The following is a 12,437-nucleotide window of genomic DNA, read 5'->3' on the forward strand; positions in this document are numbered from 1 at the left end:
AATGGCAGCTGCTAAGACGTATTTCTAAGGCTATGCATACCTAAATCCAAGAGGAAATCTAGAGGATGGGAATGCTAAGCAGCCAATACAGCCTCTAACCTTCAGCACTACTGAAAGTTGCTATTTACTCAAAAGAAACCACCACCTGAATGTTAGTTAGTGTACTAGGAAAAGAGCTGTTAATTTAAGTTGATTCCACGGTTTTGCTACAATAAAAAATATTTACGGACATTAAAACATGGTAGTTAGAAGAAATACAATTTTGGAGGGGGAGGGAGATTATGCCTTCAAATAACCTACATCAAAAGATTATTTTATTCACCCTTCCCATGATTGCTCAAATGGGAAGGAGATCATGAAAATAAACAGTAATGTACATTAATAAATTACTACAGTGACATATAATAACCTTTGGTTGAATAAAATTGCAAAATAGTAAAATAGCATTTTATTTGAACATTAAATTCTATGTACACATGTAGCAAAACAGTGGATTAAATAAAATTAGTAGAGGACTCCTGAGTGTTCCTAATCTTCAAAGTTAGCTTAAATAACCATCTCCCCACTTACTTGAGTTGTTCAAAAATGGTGCAAAATCTGTAAACAAATATTACATATTGAACAAAGCGTAAAAGTGTTGATCTTTTTTAAGTTACATTTTTTTTTACCTTGTTTTTCACTAATGCTGAAGATAGACAAATAGAAATTCTAGTTAGAAAGACAGACGTAAGTGTTGAGGTAATTATTTCTATTCATTTCCTGCTCATTGACATAAATAAAATGTCTCAACTCTTACAGATTCCCAATTGCTTCTAGTTTTCTCTGGATTTGATTTTGAAACTGATTACTTTGCAATACCTGTTTCAAAACCTCAGTTGTACACATGCTAAGTACAGACTGCAACAAGTCTCTTCATGATTATTGTAGTACTTTTAATTTGTTGTATTTTTATCAAAAAAACTTTAATTCCCAGACCTCTAGGAATTCCCTATCAAAACTGCCTATTCTAATAATAGCACACAAACCTGTTCATATCCTGTACTGCACGGATGACTTTAATCAAAGGATAAATCTACAATCTTATGACATAAGTGAAAAGATGGAAAGAGAAAACATCATCATTTGAAGCACATATCTACTGACACCTAGAAGACTTTTAGCTTACAATTCTAAGAGATCAGAGTTTCTTCCCACTACTTTCTTGGATAATTACAATACATAGATGTGAAATGCTCATATAGTATAATTATTCACAATAAAAAGAATTACTTCTGACATTATCAAGAATACCTAAAGTTTCAGTGACTTTCTTATGAACTGCTATATTCTAACTTCTCTTCAGAAATATGAAGCCATATTTCAAGTTAAAAAAAAAAAAAAAAAAAAAAAAAACACTGGAAAACACTGAAGAGAATGCTGCAAATTTCTCATTTTAGCTAAATGTGATGAGAACATGAATATTCTAAGCTTTACTTGCAGAAATCCAAAGATTTTCTGCTCTTTAATATTTCCCATCAGCAGTAAAATACATGAATATTTATTTTAGCTATTTAGCTCCAAACAAAATTTGTGAGCTCTAATTCAAAACAACTTACTACTTTGCAGAAATGCTTGAAAAGCCTTTTCATGCTGTTTTATTCATAAGCCTTCTTAAGCACTGAAAGCAACATCACAAGGCATGGCCACAAGACCGCAGTCTTTGACGAGGTCTTTTCCAGGAGTCCAGATCTCCTTCACTCATATATCTGAATCAAAGATCCCTGAAAAGCTCAAATTCTCAGGTAGTGATCAAGCACTGCCTAACTCAGCAAATGAATCAACAGAAAGTAGATGCTTTTGTGTAACAACTGACACTGAGAAAAAGTACGACACCTGGGATTTACTTTTCCCATGTCCCAGGACTGTGCCCTAAACCCAGGCTAATGGGACGTTGGTGGAAATACCCTGTCCCCATCTGCCCTTTCCTCTGCCTCTTCGCATTGCAGCCAGGACCTGAGGACAGGAGGGAAAGTCTGAATTATTGTATCAGTCTGCTGTGATTCTGTTCATTTCATAGAGTCTTGTTATAGCAGATGAACACGAGACTTAAACAAAACCACCACTACCACCAAATCTACATACCTCCAGAAACTGGGCACCTCATTTTCAGGTTTGGCAGTGGTAACATGGTAACTCATACACCTTCTCATTGGATTTAAATGCCAGTCACTGATTTTCATTAGTGCATTGCTTTGGCAATAAGCACCCATCTGTGAAATCAGCTGAATAACAATCTAATATGAAAGCAGACACTCTGCAAAATTTGTAATCCCATAATCAAAACTTGCAGTATCAACACTCATAGAATTCATAAAAGGAAAAAGTAACCTGAAACATATGAGGCAACTTAAAAGAGAAAACTATTAACTCTCTTTAAAAGCATCTGCATTTACATATCTGTATCTTAAGAAAGAGTAAAAGCAAGAGAAACCACCCAAAGCTTTTCTTTTTGTCTGGACCCCATATGTTTTTCCTAGCACCAAAAGAAGTGTACACAGCTCTCCAGACTATTTGTGAGAACTGTTTAGAATCTCTGTTCCACTCTTTGTGATAGTTCAGTGCAGAGAATTACACCTAATTGTACTCTTGAAATATTTTAACTACAGAGGTCAGAACTAGTATGAACAATCTTAAAAAGAAAGTCTTAGAAGTCTCAAAATGCAAACCAAGGCTTTATAAATGGAAAACAATCTTCCTTAGTCTTAAGCAGCACAGCACTGAACGTTTAATAAAAATGCCTGTAAATGCACTACCAAATCAAGAACCATTTTTAATTTCTAATAAATGTGAGTTGGTATGGAAAAAAAAAAGCTTTAGGAAGAGCTATTCGATATATCTATTGTGAGCATATTCTACTTTCTGCAAAGCATTTGCCAGTTCCAATCTTTTCAAAATATTTACCTTAATTCAATAGGAAAATTCTCTTGAAAAAACAAATTTCCTTCAACATAACAACAAAATTTGTTCTAGGAATGTTTTCTCTGGAATACTTTCATCAAAATAATTATAAACATGAAATTCTCTCTCCTCACCATAATCTGTGACTGATTTGGGAGCACGTTGTTCTGTTTCTGCATTGCGTTTCTTGTTCTTGGATTTCCAAGCATGATACACCTTTAGCCTTCTATGAAACTCTTCTCTGCAAGCCGCCAGTAGTTCGATATCTGTCTCAAAAATAAGAAAAGAACAGAGGAGTGAGAAAATCAGAAGGATGATTTATGATATGTCATTTATATTTATGGTTTGTTTTTTTTTTGATAGGTACATCAATTAACATTAATATGTTAAATTAGCAGGAAATTGAAATTTTGTAACTGAGCAGAAGTTCTTTGAAGAAGGAGTTAAAAATAATAAAGTACTTTCAAATACAACTAAAAGCTTGTATATGTTCTGTTGATTTGGTATTTTGATTTGTTCTTTAACAGTTGCACAAACCTCCATTGTAATTCAACAGAACTACACAAAAATGCTTTTGGGGACTGTGCGCTTGCTTTTAAGGTGCAGACAAAAATCTTTCCCAATGCAACAATGCAAAATCTTTCCCAACGTCTACAGCTTCCTCAGGAGGGGAGTGAAGGAGCAGCTGCTGATCTCTTCTCTCTGTAACACTTTTCATGTTACTAGAGCTTGACTTCTTTCTCTCTGAAATAAGAAAACAAAACTTACCACAGGATGTATTGATGGTATCACGAAGCTCTGCATATTTCCATTTACTGAGATCATGCTTCTTTGTACCAGCAGCAGCTTTTGTAGCTTGAACTTGAGGACCTCTACAATTGTTTAAAAAATAACATATATTAAAATATATATGTATTTCTTAAGGGAAAGGTAAGGAATAGGGATTGTTACACAACAGGAGGAACAGATCTTACAATCAACACTGCAGCACACTTAACACAACGAAAATGAAGAGCAGGACTGAATTCAAATGCAAAATAACGAATTACTTTAAGATGCTCCCATGATTAAGAAAAAAAGGCAAGTATCTTTCAGGTCCAAAATCTTCCAAAATGAATAATCTGATGGGCTACTTAGAGATCAAAGGAACTGCCATGTATGTGCTTATGTGCAAGAAGACACATACTCGATATATCTGTGTGTACCTCACCCCAGTTTTTTCTTGGCAATAGTCAATATGCAGAACACAGACAGAGTGGCCATACACATTTTCAGTTCCTTTAGAAAAACAGACAAGAAGGGAAAAATATTTCTGAAGGAAGAAAAGGTGTTTCTTCTGCTACTTAAGAGCTGAAAAAAAGATTTTTTTTCAACACTAGAGAAAATATTCCATGCTTCTGACAAAAGTCTAATTTGAGAGAAGAAATCAACTAACTCTATATTAATTTTATAGTGGCTAGCTGAGAACAGCAATAGCTAGTCTGGAGAGGGAAAAAAGTCATTATTATGGAAGATAACAAGGAACAAAAATCACACTGACTAGTACTAAAAGACCCAACCAGAAACAGTTCTTTTCAAAGGCAAAAGGCTTTTATCATGTAAGTAGTGCGCAATAAAGTCAACAGCATATGAGAAACTATTACTAAAATCTCCAACTTCCTTAACAGTATGAATAAGTTGTTATATTTTATATTTTCCTTTTTAGTTAACAAGATATATTTTCCATGAAAGTTTTCTCTGCATAGAAACAGCATTTATGAAAACGGTCATAAAAATAAATCACATCCGTTAAATTTGCTAGAATAAAAACAATCTGTTTAGCCAAATGTTCTTAATAGCAATGGCACCATCTCTTCCAGTGTAATTAAAACTACGGAATATTACTGTTTATTCCAGCCTCAGTTTAATTATTCTTCCTCACTTTACTAATCTGAATCAACACACAGCTTCCAGTTGTGGTACGTGGGAAGTCTGACTAAAAAATCTCCTCTGCCTTTTGATCAGTAGTAAGTACTAAGGGAAAGTAACTCTTCATCACCCTTAGCACTATTCACAACAAGTGTAAAAAAATCCTTAAACAGAGAATTCAATTCAAAATATTAATGTTAACATTTTGTTATCAATAGGACGCCAGTAGGACATTAAAGGATTGCTACTAAATGTAATTTCCGCTATGTGGTGTCCAACCTTGCTGAACTTTAATTTGACAAATCCGGAGGATTTTCCTTATTTAGCAACACCACCTACCACTCTAAGAGTTCGCTACATAATTTAGAGCAGCAAAACTAGGCCGTAAGACCTCTGGTTAAAGTAGTAATCTTTAAGAATGCTAATCCAATTGAACGGCTTAGCTTTTCCATTACATTGCTGCTCTGAGGAGTATCATCCTTGACAGTCACTTGTCACCACTCAATTTGACAATGTTATGCATCATAAATGGTATTTTCAGACTCAAACAACAAACAAAAACTGAAAGGTCTCTAGTCAAAAGTTTCAAGTATATGAATAGTGAAAAAAAAAAAGTCAAACATACAGAAAGAAGTATTGCATTTTTAGTTCAACCATAACAAACAGCTTCTGATTTTAGTCAAAGTCTTGTCGGTTTTACATTTTAAGACTTGGCCATTGCCATTGGAACTATGTCGATATATGCAGTACAGTCTGGCCACCTAGATTCACAGACTAACAGTTATAAACAGCATTGTTTACTTCTGTTTTTAAAATACCACTGCAAGTAACAAATTTAGGCAATAGCTGTGTTCACAATTATCAACACTATGACTAGACATCAATCACATAACACCAACCATGTTCAGACTCCAAAGCGTAGTGCTGTATTTTACAAGATTCACTTTTAAAAACTTCAAACAGTTTAACTTCTGATATAAAACTTCAGACGACGAATGTCAAAAGGTTGTCTTTGTCCTCAGGTGGCACCCAAACACCTAATTACTCACTGGTATGGAGGACACTATAACCATTTCTTTCAACAGAAAATCTATTCTAAGATAAACAACTACGAGACTGTTACAGTAGAATTGTATTCAGACCTAACCCTGTTTCTCCCTCACTCCTGCACTGTACACAAAATCTTTCATTATTTCACACAAGCAATCTCAGAAGAGGATTTTGTTTACATGCCTTGAGAGGGTTTTTAATATGCTTTTAAACAAGGCAATTTTCAAAACTTTTTATTTGAATGGAAATACTGGATGAAAAGTGAAATATTTTCTTATTAAACAAACAGTTATATTAACATTAAATAATTTAATTAACTCTCTTGAATTTGTAGAAATTCTTCTTCCAAAGATGTGGAGCCCCACTTTTCATCATAAGGATGGTGAAAAGAGGAGAAACCTAGATGAACGTTATCTATCACAATTACACAAAATACCAAGGTAGAGAAACTGTTCTTACTGCTTTTTATGTAAATCAATTAAACTAGCAAAAATATTTACTGTAAAATCGGATGATGACTGGTAGTAAAAAAGGTGTTGAAAAAGGAAATTTATCTGAAACAGATCATTTACTTATCTGCTTAGCACTTAAAACACAGAGCCCCCTTTTTTTCCAAACCGTTTCATGTCTGATTTCTTTACAGGAAATGTAAAGAAATTCCTTCAATATTGTTGTCTCACCTACCTAGACAATATTTCTGACATTTCGTTGGCCATTTGTTCCCTATAAAAAAATTGATACATAAGCATAAAACAAATATATTAAAAACAACCTTTATAACTGTGATAGTCTCTTGCCAATCGAGTGCAAATTCAAGAAATCGAGTGCAAATTCAAGAAAATAAACAGCTATTGATTTTTTAAAAGTATCCATCCCAATATGTACATCGACATGATTCTTTGGTAAGATCAAATTAATTACATAAGGCAGTGAAAAATTGATGGTATGTGAAAAATTTTACACAAATTATAACCATCTTTAAATAGACATTATTAGATATATTAGGATATTAATTTATTAGACATAAGCACAGTAGGGTATATAGAGTATTATAAATTGATTTAAAGTTTACAGGTGGGGCATTAGTAAATAAGAGGATAGAATAAATTTCCTTTGAATTAATATTACATTTTTCTATTAGAGTATTCAAATAGAAAAAAGTGCCATACGCAGTCATTTGAGGCTTTGTTCCATTGGCTCTGTAAACAGAAGATATTTATGTTAGGTAGACTATTTCCTTAGTTATCTTTCTAATAATCTGAAGCAGGAAAAGGTTGGTCATATTAACATTTCTTCCTCTCTAATAATTTGTTATCTCTTTTTTTAAAACTATTGTTTTAAGAAGTTAATTTGGAAAAGAAATACAAGTGAAAACTTGAAAACGTTCCAATTTTTCCTTTAAAAAAATCTTTGAAATCAAAGATTTAGAGACATGTTACTGATATGTTTTATGTTTGGATAAGCACATCACAAGAAATAACAACAGTCCTCATTCATTTAGCTGCTCTAGGAACAGGACAGATAGCTTCTTCATGCAAGCTGTGAAAAGACACTGCACCTAAATGCCACAGTGAAGACACACACACGCACACCTACAAAAGTGCCAGTATCAAATAAGGTACAAATTAGAACTTGGAATATTCTTACACAGCTAAGAAGAAATCTCATTTGGGCAGAAAAGTCTCTACTACTTCCTTCTAGATTTAAAAATCTTATTTAAGAAAGGATTTACATTGCTATGTTAATTTGTTCAGACCATTCTGTACTTTCTAATCATTCAGAAGAGTCTTCATTCTCTGAACACTACAGAGCAGGCAGAAACTTGCAGTTATAGCTGCCAGGATGGTTACCTTACCATTTCTGGATTTCACAAGACAAAGACCAGGACCACCTGGGAGCAGCAGGAAACACTGAGCTTCACTAATATAGGAAAGTTATTGAGTTCTCTGACCCCTTCTTGTCTAATCCCTCCCTTCTTCCATCTTCGCAGGTATTTTGCCAGGTGGTAACACTACATGACTATTAGTAAATTAGTAAGTACATGAAGGTTTACCTTCAAAGTACTGTATTGCACCAAAATCCAAACAGGGAAAGCAAGAAGGTATACAGAATGCTGTCTGTGAAGCAATTAATTTGGACATTCAACTGAGCATATTAAAATCATACCTGAGCCAATACGATAGCGATTGTCTAAAAACTGAGACCAAAACCACAGTAATCTGAGTTGAAGTGTCTATAAATTAATATTGTACATGACAAAAAAAATTACTTAGTTATGGCTCGCAGGCACAGAGCTACTAAAAGTATACAGCTAAATGAAATGAGAGTAGTAAAGAGAACACATCTTGGAGCTTGAAATTCCACAGAAACACTTAAGATTTTCTTATACAATCTTTTTTCAACAACAACAATCTAATGAAAACTCACATCACTAGACCAGTGACATGATCATGTCCTACATACAATTTGACCAGTAAGAACTATTTTTATTGGACATCTATGCCAGATTCTCACCAAACTTATCCCAATAATGCTGTGTTCTTGATAAAGAAAAAGAAAGCCAGCGCTGGTTAATGTACAGACCCTTTAGAAAGTACCCTGGCTGGGTAGCAAAGCTTTGCTAAATATTGTCTCTGTCTTGTTCTTATCTGAACCGGGTAATCTGAAATTAGAACTATTCCTAGTAAAAGAAAAAAAAAACACCTATTTTTAATGAACTGGTAATTGCTGAGATGTCACTCAAAGATATCTTTTTATGTTAGCTCTTTCAGAGAACTACATAGAGAGCACATCTTAAAGATACTTTCTGGGGAAGAAACAAACCCACACAGTTAGAAAATACACCAACTACATGTACATTTGCTGTCTATAAAGCTTCTTTAGAGGAGAAGAGAGCTCCTGCTTTGGAGGCAGTGTACATCTGTACAGCAAAAGCAGGCACTTCTACAACACACCAAAACAAAACAAAAGTTGGATTTTCAAACCCATCCATGTTAAATATATTAATTCTGTGGCAATGAACATATGGACTCCGATGCAAGTTGCAAGCCAAGCAAAAAACCTTTTCTTATCTCTACTTCTGCTCTTTTATACCCATCCTGAGACAGCACAATACCATGGCAACTTCCTAGCGACAGAATACAGCCTACGTGCACTTTGTTACTCCCTCCCTGCCCAAGGTTAAGCAATCACATGGTAGCACTTATATTACAAAAACAACATCTCGGTGCTTTCCCAAGTTCTTCCTAAGGTTCTTTACCAAGTTCTTCCTTCTGCCAACCAAAGCAACAAGACTTTGGTGGCTATCCAAGTTCGTGTACACCTCTGGTCCCACATAATTCATTCTAAAAAAAACTTACCTGTCAGGACACAGAAATAACTTATTTCTGCCTTCAAAGAGGTCTTCTTGTTCAAGTAAAACAAAGCAAAATAAAACACACAAATTCATAACACACTATTTAAAGCATAAAGTATAAAAAAAGGGTACTTTTTTTTTTTTACAACTTACCACTGAAGAATTTCCATTCCCTACTTTAAACCAGTCATAAAAATCGTAATTTAAAATGGTTGCCATCCTTGCCAGAACTCCAGAAAAGAGAACTGCAGTCATATTCACAAACACCCACTAAATTACTGATGTAGCAAGACATAAAATGAAGATACTATTTAATTAATAGAAAAATACATAAAACAAACAAGAGTTTCGTTTTCACAAAGGGGCAAGAGAAAAAAAGAGAGAAGTTTAAGCTTTTAACTCCATACCTGCACAATCCTACATCAAGCTTTGTCTCTTCAGTGCTGAGTTCTGCTCCAGTCTGGGCAATTCTCATTGCAAGTTCACGATCACGACGTTCCTGTTCAAGAACTGCCTGGTGCTGGGTTTCCTCTTCTCGTTCTCTAGCTAGCTGAGCCTCAATTTCAGCCTGTATCATAAAAATATGTGTAAAGAAAAAAAAAAGTACATTTAGCTTTAATCTATAAAAAAACAAAATAGTACATAAGCAAAAATCAGCAAAAAAAAATACGCAAGTATGTTTATAGCTTTTCAAAATCTATTTTATTATATAGACTTAAAGTTTGTCTACCATCATTAAAACTGATGACACAGAGCAGTATGATAATTCTCCACAGCACTAGCACAATACTCACTTGATATTCTGCACTTAGAATTACAAGATTTTACAAAAAGCACTGCTTTGTACTTAGGTTTGTTGTACATTTTGAAAAGGGATGAAGATGAACACTGAAATCTTCTGTGAGCCTGATCTGGGTTTGAATTTAAATACATTTCAAAATTTCTACTTACTGCAATGGAAAACTAATCCAAATATAATGCCTCTGCAGAACAAAGCTGCAATTCCAGCTTACCATCATTATTTAACAACAGGACTTGTAAACATAGTAAGTAAAATGTGACCATTCAGTTCAAACTTCTGGAAGTCATTATGCCAACACTCAGCACTGCCTTTCTTGTGTCCAAAAGCCAACACAGGAGACAAAGTCACTTCCCACTCGCCATCATGAATTTGCACCAGTGTGCAACACCAGAGTGCAACACCAGTGACTTTTCCCTTTGAATCCCATTGCAGATTGTCTGCCAGTGACTACCACCAGAAAGAAAGATAACAAATAATTAACTACGTAGAAGAAAAAAGTGCCCTACTGGATTATGTATCTTGCTTTGTATCCAAATGCAGCAAATGTTCTTAAGTAAAAGTGTAAATTACATTCTGCGCTGCAGATCTTCACATCTCCGAAACACAAATAAATATTGTCCCTGAAGATGCTCCCAGTCCTGGCAAACCACATTTTGAAATGTTCTAGCAAGCATCCAGTTTGCTTCCTGAGTGGACACCATTTAATATATTTAAACTGTTCCTGAATGGAAACTTATCCTACCAGCTTCTCCCAAAACACTAGGCACATCTGTAATGGTCTCCACGCAATGATTCAGAGACTAGTCAAATAGCAGCTTACTCTTTTTACATTTAACTTCTGTAAGCCAGAATTGCTTACTATTCTAGTACAGGTGATAGACAACAACACTGGAAAGCTCCATCTTTCATCAGTTAGGCTCTAACCTTTGCATTTGTTCCAGGTACTTGCTTATCAGGAATAACGGTGAGGCGATAGAAAAGGGCATGCAGAAACAAGGAGGAAAATCAGTATTAGACTAACTCTAAGGATAACAAAATATAGAAAAGGAGAAAAATTCTGTTTCTGATTAATCACGGAGAGGACTTTAAAAGTCTGTGATCACCAGAGACAGACAAGCACACTGCCTTGTGCTTATGGCAACAGCCCCTAAGGGGATGCTTATTCTTTCTGAAACTCCTCTCCACCCAGGTCACACAGAGAATCTCAGAGACAACAGGAAAACAAGATCTGGGTCCTAACACAATTCAAAGAAAAAGAGCTCATGGTGGAATCAGTAAGAAGCATCAGAAATCAAGGCAGATGAAGAAGGAGCAGGGTTTGAACTGCATGTATTCTACACAGATGTAGTTAAGGGGGGTACTAGTAGCCTCTCAATATTACTAATATTCTGAAAATGTTTACAAGTAAGCTGATACCTGACATGGCCTGAGTCTGCATATGACTTTTCCAAAAAAAAAAAAAAAAAAAAAAAAAAAAGAGTGCCCCAAACTTGCCACAGCTTCATGTACTTTCTCTGGATACCACTCAGACAAGTCTGCCTCTGTCTTGTCTGCTTTACACTTCCCCAAGCAGGTATTTACACACACAGAGAAGTGTATAATTATTTTTTATTATTATTAAGTGCATATATATGCCTGGGGTACAGCTCAAATGACAGGTCTCCAGCTAGACACTGTGCTGCTAATCACAGCCCCTTGAGCCTGGCAGTCCTGCCAGTTTTCAAGCTACCTCACTGTCCACTTATCTAGCCCATCCCTCATCTCTTTGCCTAGGAAGATGCTTACGAGAACAGTGTTGAAAGCACAGCTAAAACTGTTTTAATAATGTTCACTTCTTTCCCCTTACCAACCAAGCCAATAATCTCATCAGAGAAGGCTATCAGATTAGCCAGGCATGGCTTCCCTTTCATAAATTCATGCTAGCTACTATCTTCTTGTCCTTCACACATTTCTAAAAGGTTTCCAGAATTGTTTGCTCCTTCACCCTCCTCCCAGGGACTGAAGTGAGGCTGACCATCCTGTAGTTCCCCAGATCCTCCTCCTTGCCTTTCACAAAGTCAGGAGTAGCACTTTCTTTCTTGCAGTCTGCAAGAACTTCCCCTGAATGCCATGAGCTCTCAAAGATATCAGAAGTGGTTTTGCAATAACACTGGTCTGCTCCTTCAGCACTCACGGGTGCATCCTATCATGTCTCATGGACTCACATGGTTCCAGTTTAAACGTTCTCTAATCTGACTTTTCTCCACTGAGTGCATGTCTTCCTTGTTCCAGACTTTCATAAGAGTCTCAAGGACCTAAAATTCCTGATAGCTAGTCTTATTAATAAAAGTAAAGTATCATTCTGTTACTTTTCTATTTACTTTTGCTTTATTTTTTTCATTATTA

General features: G+C 35.2%; 1 protein-coding gene across 9 annotated transcripts in view; it reads right to left on the reverse strand.

Moving 5' to 3' along the window:
- MYO6 (myosin VI) overlaps window positions 1–12,437 on the reverse strand; it is a 104,702-nt gene that overhangs the window by 6,879 nt on the left and 85,386 nt on the right. For 4 of the 9 annotated variants that reach the window (XM_035320927.1, XM_035320930.1, XM_035320932.1 and 1 more), the window contains 6 exons: window positions 9,658–9,818; window positions 7,065–7,094; window positions 6,580–6,618; window positions 3,706–3,809; window positions 3,072–3,203; window positions 571–597 (listed from right to left, as the gene is read on the reverse strand). In XM_035320927.1, coding sequence (XP_035176818.1) covers window positions 571–597; window positions 3,072–3,203; window positions 3,706–3,809; window positions 6,580–6,618; window positions 7,065–7,094; window positions 9,658–9,818 — 493 coding nt within the window. The remainder of the gene's footprint in view (window positions 1–570; window positions 598–3,071; window positions 3,204–3,705; window positions 3,810–6,579; window positions 6,619–7,064; window positions 7,095–9,657; window positions 9,819–12,437) is intronic. The other 5 variants (XM_035320929.1, XM_035320928.1, XM_035320933.1 and 2 more) reach the window with 5 other exon arrangements.

This window comes from Oxyura jamaicensis, chromosome 3 (genome assembly GCF_011077185.1).
Source record: "Oxyura jamaicensis isolate SHBP4307 breed ruddy duck chromosome 3, BPBGC_Ojam_1.0, whole genome shotgun sequence".
In the NCBI taxonomy this organism is placed as follows: Eukaryota; Metazoa; Chordata; class Aves; order Anseriformes; family Anatidae; genus Oxyura; species Oxyura jamaicensis.